The sequence below is a fragment of the Phaeoacremonium minimum genome, assembly GCF_000392275.1.
Source record: "Phaeoacremonium minimum UCRPA7 unplaced genomic scaffold PA7_03_scaffold_492, whole genome shotgun sequence".
Taxonomy (NCBI): domain Eukaryota; kingdom Fungi; phylum Ascomycota; class Sordariomycetes; order Togniniales; family Togniniaceae; genus Phaeoacremonium; species Phaeoacremonium minimum.
Genome location: NW_006921394.1, coordinates 4,017 through 18,327, shown reverse-complemented (window position 1 = coordinate 18,327; position 14,311 = coordinate 4,017). Strand labels below are relative to the sequence as shown.

The window sequence follows — 14,311 nt, the reverse complement described above, 5'->3', positions numbered from 1 at the left end:
TTCCTGGAGCGGCTTTGACCGATAGCCTGGAGATGTGGATCTACGAGAGCCTTGGGTATCGCCGTTGCGTAGGCTATTATAGCCATAGTATTGCCTACTCTTAATGTCATTAGACCATCGGAAGGCGATACAGCGATAACACAACACGCATGTATAAGTTGCGGCCATTCTCGTGTCTCCCACGGTAGCTGAGATATCTTTCCCAGCCGTACGGTATCTATTTATCAAGTTTAAGTGCTTCTTACCTATTTACGGCTTAACATCGTCCCCAGTATAGACCGACACTCGATCCCTTCTCAGGATGTCCAATGATCCGGACGAGATGTCGGCGGTACGACAAACAGATGACATTAATGGCGTTGACGACGCTTCCGTGGTGATAGAAACGACAACAGACATGTCAGACACGGAGAAGGGCAACCCAATAGAACCTCCCATACGAGAGAATCCAGTGCGTAACATTCACGGTGTTAAGTGGGTCGTTGTGGTCGTCTCGATTCTCTCGTCTACGTTTCTCTTTGCTCTCGACAACACCGTCGTTGCAGATGTTCAACCGCAAATCGTTCTACAATTCGATGCGATCGACCAAATAGCCTGGCTATCTGTGGCCTTCATCATGGGCGCTCTATCATTCACCTTGCTATACGGCCAATTATATTCGCAACTTCTTCCGAAATGGTTATATATTGTGAGCGTTGTTGTTTTTGAAATTGGTAGCGCTGTCTGCGGTGCGGCACCGAATAGTAAGTATATCCTTCGACATTGGTCCACCTTTTGTTCTCCAGACACCCAAACGGCCACTTCCCGTACTCAACAGGGAGAGCTATCCGGCTTCAACACGGCCAAGACACGTCTCGTTCTATCTACTCAAGTATTAATATCAACTACAATAGTGGATGCGATGTAAGCAACTTTTGCAGTTCCTCCTGACGTATCATGGGCAAACTTCGAATATTGGAGACAAAGACGCTGTCCATTCCAGGGGATCTAGTCCTCATGAGATGTCTTGAGGCCTCTTCTCGCTCCTTCACCGTAACTAAACGGCTATTATTGACTCCAGGTGTCGTAGGATAGTTGGAAGGGCCCTCTGTGGCCTGGGAGGTATTGGAATGTACCTAGGCGTCATGACATTGGTTGCATCTACGACCTCGATCCAGGAGCGTCCGATTGTAAGCAGGTTCTCAACCTTTGTTTGTCATCTGACTGTAGCCCCCCTGTCGATTTCATGATATTGGATCGGGCTACAGTTTAGCGTTTCTTGAACACAGGGAGCATGATCACTCGTCATTCCCTCGTTCATTTCAATTCCTGTTTCGCTGACTCTGTTTGTTGCAGTATATCGCAGGCATTGGTATCACGTGGGCTATTGGCACGGTAAGTAATATTGAATTTACGTCCATATCTCGTATCTGTACTCCTAGGATTCAAGAGCTGGCCACAATCCAGATCAAGTTGCTCTTGGCATACCCATCAAAGCATCCCGGGACTTATCCACTGTTATAATTAAGCTGCTACTGACTTCAAATTCAATAGATTCTTGGGCCGATCGTTGGCGGAGCGTTCGCCGACTCTTCAGCAACATGGCGGTAAGGCAATCCCGAATCGGTCAACTTTAGCGTGACGGTAACTGATATTCGTAGGTGGGCATTCTACATCAACCTTGTCATCGGTGCTTTTGCTGGTCCAGTGTATTTATTCAGTAAGCAACCTGGCGTCCATTCTTATTTATGAGCCATATCTTGAGCATGGCTGAAAATGGCTCGGTCAACTTTGAAGGGCTAGTCTCGAAAGATATCTCTCTTCTAGCCTTCTCAAATCCTTCCACTGTCTTCAAAAGGCAATTGCTGACTCCAAATTCGAAGTGTTGCCGTCTCCTGATCCTCGGCAAGGTGCCTCACTGAAGGCCCGTTTGGTAGAAATCGACTTCGTTGGCTCGGTTCTGCTGATCGGCGCGATTGTATCCTTCACTATGGGCATAAACTTTGGCGGCATCCTCTATGAATGGTCATCGGGACCTGAGATTGCACTGTTCGTTGTCGCAGGTGTCCTCTTCATTGTGTTCGGACTTCAACAAGCTTTCACGGTTGGTGTTACGAGGAGTCGGCGCCTGTTCCCCATTGACCTTATTACGTCACCCAAGTCCGCTCGCACGGTAGTCATCATGTTCTGCACAACGGCTGCGGGCGGATGTGGCATATTTGTGCCAGTTTACTTTATTCCCCTCTTTTTCCAGTTCACGAGGGGCGATAGTGCCGTTGCAGCCGCCGTCCGTCTACTGCCATTCATACTTGTCATGGCGTTCATTACACTCGCACAAGGGGCTCTCCTATCTCATCCGTCGGGCAGGTATGGGCTGTACATGCCGTGGTTTCTGGTTGGAGGCTGTTTTGCTGTTGCAGGTGGAGTTCTCATGTATCTCGTCGATCGGACAACCTCTCAAGCATGGGTATACGGTGCCTCTGCTCTTACTGGTGCTGGAGTTGGCATGTTTACACAAGCAGGGTTTTCGATAGCACAGGCCTCCGTTCCCGATGAGCAGCATGCCATGGCTGCAGCATTCATAGCTCTCGGGCAGACTGCAGGGATCACCATCTCTTTGGCCATTGCGAATGCCGTCTTTCTCAACAGAGCAGAAGACACGCTCCAACGTATCCTTCCGCCCAGCATTGGCCAAGAACAGATTGAAGCTGCCGTGGCCGGGGTCGGTGGGAACTTCGTGGAGAAATTGAGCCCAGAGTTACAACTTCAGGTCTTGGATGCCATTGTAGAGGCAATGTGTAGACCTTATATCCTAGTCATCGTCGCGGGAGGTTTGGTGGCTGTGCTGAGTCTTATCATGAAAAGGGAGAGACTATTCCTAGCTGTCACCGCGCCTGGAGCCTAGGTGTAGTACGAAATTCGGAGCGAGATGCATAGGTGAGGCGAAGATAGGGAGACTATGGGGTATTCTTTCTTTTTCTTTCTGCCTTATAAGGGTTCGGGTAGTTACCTCTCAACGCGCGATCGAAAACCCCAGAATAAATCCGTCGGGGAAGCGATAGTCATTAACCATCATACCAAAGAGTTATGAGTCCAGCCTGAAACAACCTGATATGGGATTGCATCGACAGCATTGATGCCTCCCGATAGATCATGCATCGCGTATCGCGGTAGCTAGAATCAATTACTTCCCAGATCGCCTAGAGAGGTACTAAGGAGGACGTTAAATACTCATGGAGTAGAGAAATATGAGGCTGTCTGACAGCAGGCATCTGCTGTGTACATGATAGACTATTATTTCTAGTTTCGAAACAACTTTTCAAATGTGCGTCGTCTTCTCTGGTTCTGGTCACCACTCTCGAGATTCGCGTATGTAGTTCGGCATCTGGATAGGCGCTAAGAATTTTAAGGCAGTGTCCTGGTAGGTATAGCCGTATAGATGCTCAGAGAGGGTGGGGTCGGCAGGAAAATCCTTGTCTCCGCTTCATCGTTATCAGCGGAAAAAAACTCCAGGCGATAAGGAAATACGCCGCCACTCGATTTCCATTGCCATCCCGCAAGTATCACGATTCCCACGCACCTTGATACCATCCTCCAATCTCAGCGCCACGAACGCCTACAAAGAAGTGGCTTCTTTTCCGTAGCAGGGCGTTATATTTTACTCTCTCCAAAGTCCCTTTAGAGGGCACCGCTTGCCGCCATGGTGCGTCTGATGCAGTCTCTTCGTTGCTTGACAATATTTGCTAATCTGAAGTCACCACGAACAGCCGCAGAACGAGTATATGGAAAGGTTCCGGAAGTTGCACGGTCGACGCCTGGATCATGAAGAACGACTCAGAAAACGAACCGCCCGTGAGGGTCACGAGGCATCGGAGAAGGCCCAAAATCTTCGAGGTCTACGGGCTAAGATGCACGCCGAGAAGAGGCACAAGGAGAAGATTCAGATGAAGAAAGCCATCCGTGCCCACGAGGAACGCAATGTCAAATCTGCACCTGGCGACAAAGAGCCTTCCAACCCCGTCCCCTCATACTTGCTCGACCGATCAAACCCTAGCTCGGCAAAGGCTCTGAGTTCCGCTATCAAGAATAAGCGCTCTGAGAAGGCAGCCCGTTTCGCTGTGCCGCTACCCAAGGTTAGGGGAATTTCAGAGGAGGAGATGTTCAAAGTGTTGGTGTTTCTCTTCCCGGTTCCGGTGTGCTGATTTGCTGATGAGCGTATCTAGCGTCAACACAGGCAAGAAGACTGCGAAGAAATCCTGGAAGCGTGTTGTCACAAAGCCAACGTTTGTCGGCCCTGACTTCACTCGCCGACCAGTCAAGTACGAGAGATTCATCAGACCGATGTAAGTTAGGCCGTTTCTTCAAGAAGGGAACATTATATCGCGGAGTTTGCAAAGTCTGAATCGTGCTAACAACTGGACCAGGGGCTTGCGTTACAAGAAGGTGTGCATGCCAAATAGCCATGCTACGGTCATTCGCTAATGAGTGCAGGCCAATGTCACCCACCCAGAACTAGGTGTCACGGTTCAGCTTCCCATTATATCCGTAAGTTTTCTCTTCTGCGATGACCTATCTTGTGTGAACTGACACCCTTCTAGGTCAAGAAAAACCCTCAAAAGTAAGAAGATCCTGCTGACACACCTTCGCTCTGACCTGTTCTGGAGATGTTTGCGGAACAGTTATGTTCGCTCGCTGGAAATCTCTATTTCCCCGTTGTTTGGTGACTACTATGTCTATCACATGCTGATTTCTTGCTTTTAGCCCCCTATACACACAGCTCGGAGTTCTGACGAAAGGCACGATTCTGGAAGTGAACGTTTCAGAGATGGGTTTGACGTAAGGACTTCCACGTACCGTATCTAGAAATATGTGATGCTGACCGCGAGCGCACAGGACCACTACAGGCAAAGTTGTATGGGGAAGGTGGGCCCAGGTCACGAACAACCCCGAAGTCAGAATGGTCCCCTATTCTCAGACACCTAGTGATCCCTTGCTGACTTGCTTCTAGAATGATGGCTGTGTCAATGCTGTGCTTCTTGTCTGAAGAGACGTGATTCGTAGGATGGGAGATTCAAAAAGATGCATGGGGTGGCGTTTGGCGTAGTGCCTATTGTTGTGAATATACAGTTTTAGAGATGCGCATGGCAAGATGCAAGATGCAAGATGCAAGATGATAGCATAACCAACTTCTGATCGCACAGTCCTGTTCATGGGATATTCTGTTGCATAACTGTCCCCTTTTGCCATTTGATGCATTGATAGTTGTAACAGCTTTGCTGGGATTCCGTTGCAATATAGCTCTGGGGCTTTGCAAGGACCGCTCTCTACATTACAGCTCGTTGAGCAGATCTGCTAAAACTTCACTTCATGTTGGTAAGTTCTATAGTTGGGCCGGCACCGAGCCCGGGCCGCGCCACGTGGATCGTTGGCGACCCGGCCGTTCTCAATTTCTCACCCGCCGTCCCCATAGTTGCTTCGGTCCGCCATCACTTTGAAAACACCTCCTCGGAGTGGTCACATTTCGTAATTACTTTGGCCATCCTCGTAGACGCCCAAAGTGAAGTCCAAGAACATTCTGGCGAAGCACACGAAGCAATTGGCGGCCGGGACGAATGCTCTTGACGTATGGACAGCCCGTACCGCGCAGAGCTGCTGGTAGCAATCGGCGCTGTCCAGGAAGCAGTAGCCATCAGTCGTGCCGTTCTCTCAGTGGCAGATAGAGGAGTGATAGAGAAGGACGATTTAAGCCCAGTCACTGTTGCAGACTTTGCCATCCAGGCTTTGCTGACCGCCACAATCCACCATGCCTTTCCCAATGACAGGTTTGTGGGCGAGGAGACGGCCGCTGACCTACGAAGCAATCCTGTCCTCCTAGACCGAGTGTGGGACCTGCTTCAGACGATCACCGCGGACGACGATGTGGCTAGGGGGTGTAGAGCACCCGAGACGAAGCACCAGGCATGCGAGATGATTGACTGGTGCGGGCAGGGGCTGCCGACCGCGTCTCTTGGTGGGAGTGAGCGGGTGTGGGTATTTGACCCGATTGACGGAACAAAGACGTTTGTTCGAGGTGAGGCCTATGCCGTCAACGTGGCGCTGTTGGAGGGCGGACGACAAGTCCTAAGCGTTGTCGCGTGTCCGACGATCAGCCCCGAGGCGACGGCGCCGGTTGCGAACGACACGGTCGACCCAACAGGAAGAGGCTGCATCTTGTTCGCAGTCAAGGACTTTGGCGCATACGTAAGGCCGCTCCCGGGTTCGGTGAGCAACGTGGAGGCACAGAGACTACCTCGGCACGCGGCGGCGGCGACGATGCCGGAGCACCTTCGGTCTGTCTCGTGCTTCAACCTGCTAGACTCTGGGGTGGATGGGGTTCACAAGAAGATCACAGAGAAGCTGGGTGTGCCGTTTCCGGGCTGTGACCTGCTGGGGTGGGTGCCGAGATGGGCTGTCCTGGCACTGGGCCTGGCCAACACGACAGTTTGGGTATACAAGAGCCGGGAACGATATGCTAAGATCTGGGACCACGCAGGCGCTATACTCTTGTTTGAAGAAGTTGGAGGAAAGGTTACGGACGTGGATGGACAGGAGATTGACTGGACGGCGGGCCGGAAGCTGAAGAGCAATCATGGCTTTGTCGCAGCGCCGCCATCCTTGCACGGCTTGGTGTTGAGAACCGTCCACGAGACTTTGACGGAGGACGGCAAGGCATTCCTCTTGGAGACTCGGCATATATAGAGCCAGCTAAGCAACGAGTACTTGCAAAGATCATCGTTATGCAAACTGATAGCATTCCGAACGCAAGCCCCTTGACTACTTAGGCCGGTGGCACTTCCAGAGCTGTATCACAACGCTCTGGAGAAGATGAAGGTTCTTGGTAATCAGATTGCCCAGAACAATACATACTGAAACGAATACGGATCGTTCCTAGCTAGCTAGCTAGCTAGCTAAGGGAGATATGTTCTCACATTACTATTCCATCTCGGGGCTACGTCACAAGCCCAGGGTTCTTGGCTGAGTTGAGATGGGTTGAGATGAGTTGAGTTGCAAGGCTACATACACATAACGTTGTAATCACTACCAACCTGGACGCCAGGTGGGATCGGAAATTCACATGCAAAGGAAATTCAACTTGGCCTACAACCAGCTAAGCCTCTCCCGCTCAGGCAAGGTACCAGCGCTCCAATGGCTGAGGCTGGTCAGACGTGGCCTACGCATTATTACGCATTACCTAGCAGAGTGTTGAGTCCACATACATTACCTAGGAACAGCCTGTACTTGTACACTACTTGGGTAGGTAGCCGAAAGAGCCAGGAGCGTAGGTAAGGTCTGCGGGGGAATGTGGAGAGAGCTACCAAGCGAGCCAAGGTAGGTACCTACCTAGACTGCTAATCAATTATTCCCTAAGGTATGGGTAGGTACTTCAGCTTGCTGGTGGCGGCCATGCTCACTCACATGCCGTCCCGCGGGCAGATTAGCTTGCCTAGCCTAGGCACCTGGCAGGAGTGTACGCAGTACTGCCCAGGTAGCGGTAGCTACCTACATGTACCTCTCATACATCATTGCTTTCCACCAACTCTCACATTCCCCCCGTCACCCGATCTTGACCTTGCGCCTCGACCTCTCCATTGCTCTTGCTTTCTCGACCAGAAACAGCAAAAAAAAAAAAACCGTCGGCCGATGACGTGACCTTTTCCTATCAATCGCGGCCCTCTCGACCATCGAGTGCACGCAAAGCGACAGAGCGACAAGGAGAGAGAGAGAGAGAGAGCACGCGCGACACGCTCCAGTTGCCGCCCTGCCGGCCGCCACTGTAGATTTACCGAGGCACAATGCCAGCCGCTCTCGATGGCCTCAAGGTGCGCAATCCCCAGATGCCCGCCAACAACGCTCGCTTGGCCACACCAGCAGATCCAGATCCAGGCTGACAACGATGCTTCTTCTCACTTTGCATAGGCGGCCATTGAGCGCATCATCCTCGATCCTCGCTACCATGACCTCCTCGCCGTCCTCAAGGCCGCTCGCAATGGCGCCGTCTATGGCACCAAAGTCCGCTTTCCCCACGCGCTTGTGTACGGCTTCCCGGCCCCCCTTTCGCCATAAGAATCCAACAATGCTAACAGGCGCATACTATTCTTCAGCATGATCTTTCTCTTTCGATCTGGAACGTACGTGCTCGTCCTCATTCCAAGTCTCCTCTCTCTCGGCCCGACAATAGCCTCCTCTGACATTTGCTGAACAATAGCGTCCGCGAGAAGATCTGGCTCGTATACAAAGCAACCCGCACACACGCACGCAATCTCGCCAAGTTCGCGACCATATACAAGCTCACCTGTATGCTGCTCAAGCATTTCGGGCCAACCCCGGGCAAGGAAGGTCAGTCAACTGCTTTACGGCTTTTCATATGCGGGCCAATTAGACCCCCCGGAGAACATGGATTTGAGCTAACTGCTTGGGCTTCTTTCAGGCCCGTACGATCCTCTCATCTCCGGCCTCCTCGGCGGTTATTTTGTCTTTGGCGGCCGTTCTCGCCACGGCAAGATCTCCTCCGTCAACCAACAAATCGTCATTTACGTGTTTGCTAGAGTCGCCCTCGCCCTCGCGCGGCTAGCCGTCAGGGCGGACTCCCCGATCGGCCTGCCCATCATCTCAAAGGAGCCTGTGGCTTCCAAGGTCAGCTACTACGCCTGGCCAGTGTTCGCCAGCGTGAGTTGGGGCATGGTGATGTGGCTCTTCAGGTACTACCCAGAGGACCTGCAGCCAAGTCTCAGGAGTAGTATGAACTACATCTACGTCCAGAGTAACGATTGGGATAGTCTGAGAACGTTGCTCTGGCATAACAAGTAGTAGAGTAAGGAGCCGAGGGAGAGCAGCAGCCATCGCTGCTGCATTGTGACCATTAACATGTTAGAAAGAAGCATATCGGCGTTACGGGTATTGGGCGCTTTCACCCATGGGTGGCATCATGTGAAGAGAAGATAGAGACATCTCTTTGAGAGTTCAACCGCGGGAAATACCAACCAGCGTTGAATAGAACCATCTGCTTGCATGTTTTGTACAACTAGTCGTACTTCTAGAAGACTCAGAGATGCTTCCAGCCATTCTGCCACATGATTTGCATCTCGTTGATTATGCAAAAGTCGCCGGGTTCGATCCTGGGCAGGCCGCCATCAGGAACAGATTCCCTCCACTGGGCCAGCCTCGTCTGCACGGGAATTTGTTCCAGAGTTTGCTGCACACTGCCTCTCCAGCGTTGCCATCGGTTTATCCATGCTCCCGTCACCGTCGCGGCAACGCCGGGGAATTTGTGCCCCCTAATATCTTGGTATGCTTCCTCGTTATAGCCCACCCTGACATTAGGGTTCAACCACACACCCTTCTCCTGCTCCGTGCTCAGCGCATTGTCTGCATGGATCAGACAGCATTCGCTTGCTTCCAGGTGCAGATCCGCTAGACTGTCGGGTAGGCCCCGGAATTTGAGTGGCGGGTCTGCGTAGAACGGTGCCGCATCGAAGAGCAACATGCCGTTCCAGCATGACTTGACGCGGACAGGCTCTCCTCGCTTCGTTGCCCTCCTGGCCTCTAGACTCAGGAACCACGGCCAGTATAGCGATACAGCCTTCTGCCCCTGTTCGTCCCGTAAGGCAAATGTATCGTAATAGAGCGGATATTCCTTGAAGTCCATACTACAGGCGGCGGCATAAGAACCGTCGCGCGTATGGAGGAGAGTCAGGAAGTCCTCGGTCTGCTCGTGCAACACATCAGTGCTCATCCGACACAGTCAGCACAGAAAGGGAAAACTTACGTCAAATGCCACATCATTGAGCCACAACACCTTGTCAAACGTCCTGCCCTCTTTCTGGAGCGCTGCCAGAGGCTCCATTGCCTGGTTTCTGACCCGGGCCAGGTATGGGATTCTCCTCATATCGTAGTGGCTGTCCTCCTTGTTCCAGATCCAGCCCTCTTTCCTGGGCGCCTGGGGATCCGGACGGGCATCCAGCTCCTCCAGCTGCTCCCACACCGTCATACCCAAGACAACCGTGTTGGAAACATGGCGGGCGTCCAGTTGCTCCTTTAGTTGGGTCAAGGCTTCTTTGGTCTGGTCTTGGGAGCCGGACTCCAGTGCGACAATATGGACATTGGGAGGCCCCAAGAAGTCCACGAGGTCGAGAACCGCTTTGTTCCATGCTGACTTTAGTATACCCTCGGTGTTACGATGCACGGAAGCGATGAAAATGGTCGTGTTTGCAGACGCATCGTGTTTCTTCGAGACGCCCGAAGTGGTTCGGGGCAGGAGAGGCGTTCGGACGGTCTGCGGCCGGTCCGCGATGAGACATAGGGCGTCGATAACGAAAAGAAGGGCGATGATTTGCAGGAGAGGACGGCGATATTGGCGAAGAGATCTCAGCAGCCTCGAGAAACGGTACCGGGAGAGCAGCATCGCGAATCCGACATGGGCGCGACTTCAATGACGACAAAAAAAATTATTTATATTCAATCAAAATAAAGGAATAGAGGTCACGGGAAATGACAATCTATCAAGGGACCTACAAGAGTGTGCATCGCCTTCCCTTGCTCGAGCTCACATTGTCCTCTGCCGATCAAGTGTAACTGAAAGCGTGCCTTGTGCACGCCAAATGGTAGAGATTCCGAGGTTCCACGGACGACGCGCCAAGAGATGTCCTCTTAGGTAAAGTGGGTATCGTACGCTGGCTGGGTACCTAGGTACCTACAGTAGGGGAAGTACCTACCTAATCCACTAACGTTAATTAAATAAAGTTGGCAGTCTCACCTTCAACCACTCTTCCAGGCCAGATATGGATAGGTACCTAGATATCTTGGTGGTAGCTTCACATCTCAAGAGCGTGATTTCTACTTCGTATTGTCCAACTTATTGGAAATCAGCACGAATTCAAAGCAGAGCAGGAGCATGTAAAGTGATCCTTTCCGTGACGCTGATATTTCCTTTTGTGATTGGTTATAGAACGAGCTGCGTGGCTCAATGTGCTACCAACTGGTTAAGTCGATAGAAATGCCACGATCGACAATCACCTCGATGGGCACTGGTCTTCCCGGCGAATTCAAAAGACAGTGCTGCAGCGCAGTCCGAGGAAACATGGCAGTGAAGTGTACGATGCTCACCCTCTGAGATAAATAGGAAGAATCTATAATTCCATCGCTGGCCTTTCTCACTAATACATTGCGATACCGGAACAACGTTATAGCTACAAATAACGGCCTATTCGCGTGGTATGTTCTCCCCCCAACCTTTCGTGAGATCCCATTGGCAAGGCCTGCATCAATTTCATGATCGTGTCTGCTAGCTGTGTAATGAAGTGGGCAAGGAGACTAGACTGCAAGTACATGGTGGTATATTTGGCGGTTCGAAAAACAAGTCGAGTATAGCTGAAGAAGAAAAATCCCCCGCCAGCTCTCCAAAGGCAAACAAGCTGTCGTTACGACGGTTAGTTATGGCGGTCACGAGAATCCTTCAAGCATTCGCGTAATATCAGGTATGCGGTTCACTAGGTCGTTGGACTTCGCCAAGCAGCCGCCACAAAGTTCCCATAAATTTCACCTCTTTCAGATCATCGTCCTGCGAAACGACCTGAATCATGCCGTGAATATCGTGGTAGAGCACATGCATATCGAGATTTTGTGCCGCTTGCTTGTTCAGAACGGCGACAATCGACGATCCTCCTGGACACGAACTGCACGGAAGAAAAGCAAGAGTACTCTTCTGAATTAGGCTTACTTCACATGACTCTTGGTTTCTGTACCCCTTTCTTGCGAATATTGGGATTTGTTGACAAACCACGAAAGGCACGTCATGTGAGCAACGGGGTACGAATGAGGCAGCTTGTCCTGCAAGTTCAAGTCTATCACAGTTAAATACATGGAATATCGCGTTCTATGACTTTTATATCCATCTCGACATATCCACTTCCTTCTCGCAAAGTAAGTCTTCTCAGATCAAATGAATCATTGATACTCAAGCGTGGCGACCTCGGCCATGGTCTCCTGGACCACCTTCTTCGCGTCTTCCGAAGGAGCGGTGTACGGCCTCCTGGGTTGCATCTTCGTCACGGCATCCTCGATACCAGCAGCTTTGGCAGTGAAAATAGCAGCAGCGTACTTTGTTGCGGCAATACCACTCTTGCACGGTTGCTCTGCCAGTGCAGCCTTTTGGTGTAGGAGGAGGGCTTCCTGGGTCTTGCCTTCTTTCCACAAGTTGTAGATCTTCACAATTGTCTTGGGAAACACATTGGCAAATGCAGCGATACAGCCAGCAGAACCGCTAGCGAGGCCACCGAGTAGGAAATCCGACTGGCCCCCGAAGACGGCGAAACGCTCCGATGGTAGCTCAGCAGCAAGGCGGGTGATTTTGGCAACTGAGCCACATGTCAGTTTAACCCCGACAATATTGGAGTGTCGCTTTGCAAGCTTGGCGATCATGGCCGAGTCCAAGTCGACACCGTTGCAGACGCCCGGGAAGTTATAAATGACGACCGGTATCGGGCTCTTCTCCGCGATGTCTGCGAAAAAGCTCTCGATGACGGCAGGGGTGGTGGCCTTTCCGAAGTACGCAGGTGGAAGCACTAATAGATAATTCGCGCCGGCTGCGACTGCGTCCTCGACTAATTCCAGAGTCTGGCGGGTTGAGTGCGCGCCCACACCAGCCATCAACGGACAATCCGGGCCGCAGGCACTGCGCGCCGTTGCGATGAGTGCCTTGCGCTCCTCGCGTGTGAGGAGGAACGCCTCGGCGTTTGTGCCGAGAATGACCAGTCCTGCCAGACCCGTTTGTGATAGGTAAGAGTAATATTTGGCCTGAGCCTCCAAGTCGAGACTGTCCGTTGCTGGATCAAACATAGTGACAGCGGGACACCAGACACCGCTGGCGGGTACCTTGGGGAATGCCATGACAATATTGATTTCGGCGTTTGAAAACTACGTTATTGTGGACAGTCTTGATAAGTTTGTTGTGCTCTGAAATCGAAAGCAAGGGTTTGTGAATTCGTCGAGCGAGGGGTGAGTGAAGGAGAAGCCGGCCTGGCATCGGCAGGGGATGCCGATCGGCCCTGTCCCGATCGGCCCACCCCCGTCCCGAAATCGGCAACCAACGACCCATAGCAGATAGGATATTCTGTATTCAGCTCAATGAAATCCTCACAGATTGGTCTTAACAAATTGCTCCCGCCACATATGCAGGTTGAAGTGAATGTCGCATGTCCAAACGCAGACAGATTCTGGTCTTCTCCCGGCACTGGCCGCCGCACAATACGAGGTTCTCAGGTGCTTAATAAGTATTTTGCTATCTAGACGGGCAATTATCTATGGCTGCCACCTGGAAGGCCCGTCGTACTGGTATTTCATTGGCGTTTACTTGGTATTACTGGTCCACAATTCAAGTTGGTACACCGGAGTGGTCTTGCCATGGGAGTATTACACCTCTTGTATGACACATCATGTGTCGCGCCATGCCAGTCAGCGATTTCGTACAGCGTCATCACGAGACTTAGTACTTCCTAAACATCATCACACAGAGGAACAACATCGTAGTCTTGTTGGAATACGCTGTCATCTAGACATGATTGTCCGGTGTCTGGACACGGCTTGAACAGACGCCATTTTGTCAAGGTTATATAGAACCCTTGGTCGGATTTCGCCAGCAGAGGTCGAGGTCGAGGTCGAGGTATGAGTTGCCCGTGCCCACTATTGGTAGAACATTCATGTTTAGCAAGCCTTTGAAACGGGCTTCAGGACTATCAAGCAGGAGCCAACAGGCGCTGGATTCGATAGACGCTGTTGACGTGGATATTTGTTTTTCGTGTTGATCGTGGATAAGAGACAATCCGACAGCTCGACAGAACTGCACGATGCAATGCGGCCGGTGATGTCTGATCTACTCTACGTATTCGTTCGCCCTGGAACGAAGTACACTTGCGGTACTAAGTCATCATTTGATAAGCTCACGGATGAATGTTGATGCAAAGGATAGCTCGTTCGATTTGTTCCATGTATATCCGATCAGGTTCCCATGTGTATTGGCACAATCTTGGCCTCTCATAATCCCTCAGGTGACTGCTTACAGAGCGGTCGTCATGTCTTACCTGAGTTCATGCCAATTGTAGTCGACGAGCTCAATAGCGCCGTCGGAGTGTGGACATCAATTGGCATGTTTGTGTGGTAGATTCTTCTCGGCCGAAACAGTTGAGACATCAGTTGCATAAAATCGAAATTTAATGAGCGCTGCTAAGTACTTGAAACTCCCTATCGGAGCTACAATTTCCTATTTCTGAAGTCCATGCCATCCGCGCGGGGTTCGACA

The 14,311-nt window shown here is 51.4% G+C and overlaps 4 protein-coding genes across 4 annotated transcripts; 2 read left to right on the top strand and 2 right to left on the bottom strand.

Moving 5' to 3' along the window:
* Positions 1–3,679: 3,679 nt before the first annotated feature.
* On the top strand, positions 3,680–5,023 carry UCRPA7_6689 (putative ribosomal large subunit protein; the record flags this gene model as incomplete). Its single annotated transcript, XM_007919226.1, has 9 exons — positions 3,680–3,682; positions 3,747–4,147; positions 4,203–4,322; positions 4,404–4,422; positions 4,471–4,524; positions 4,578–4,597; positions 4,741–4,815; positions 4,873–4,930; positions 4,988–5,023. 9 exons carry the CDS (start codon positions 3,680–3,682, stop codon positions 5,021–5,023), a joined length of 786 nt encoding a protein of 261 aa, XP_007917417.1.
* Positions 5,024–7,811: 2,788 nt separating this feature from the next.
* Positions 7,812–8,826, top strand: UCRPA7_6688 (putative peroxisomal membrane protein; the record flags this gene model as incomplete). The annotated part of the gene is made up of 5 exons (XM_007919225.1): positions 7,812–7,838; positions 7,936–8,051; positions 8,103–8,147; positions 8,225–8,355; positions 8,447–8,826. 5 exons carry the CDS (start codon positions 7,812–7,814, stop codon positions 8,824–8,826), a joined length of 699 nt encoding a protein of 232 aa, XP_007917416.1.
* Positions 8,827–9,061: 235 nt separating this feature from the next.
* On the bottom strand, positions 9,062–10,420 carry UCRPA7_6687 (putative polysaccharide export protein; the record flags this gene model as incomplete). Its single annotated transcript, XM_007919224.1, has 2 exons — positions 9,062–9,724; positions 9,785–10,420. 2 exons carry the CDS (start codon positions 10,418–10,420, stop codon positions 9,062–9,064), a joined length of 1,299 nt encoding a protein of 432 aa, XP_007917415.1.
* A 1,541-nt stretch (positions 10,421–11,961) lies between these two features.
* UCRPA7_6686 (putative dihydrodipicolinate synthetase protein) lies at positions 11,962–12,903 on the bottom strand (the record flags this gene model as incomplete). The annotated part of the gene is made up of 1 exon (XM_007919223.1): positions 11,962–12,903. The coding sequence occupies one exon, from the start codon at positions 12,901–12,903 to the stop codon at positions 11,962–11,964; it is 942 nt and encodes a 313-aa protein (XP_007917414.1).
* Positions 12,904–14,311: the final 1,408 nt, after the last annotated feature.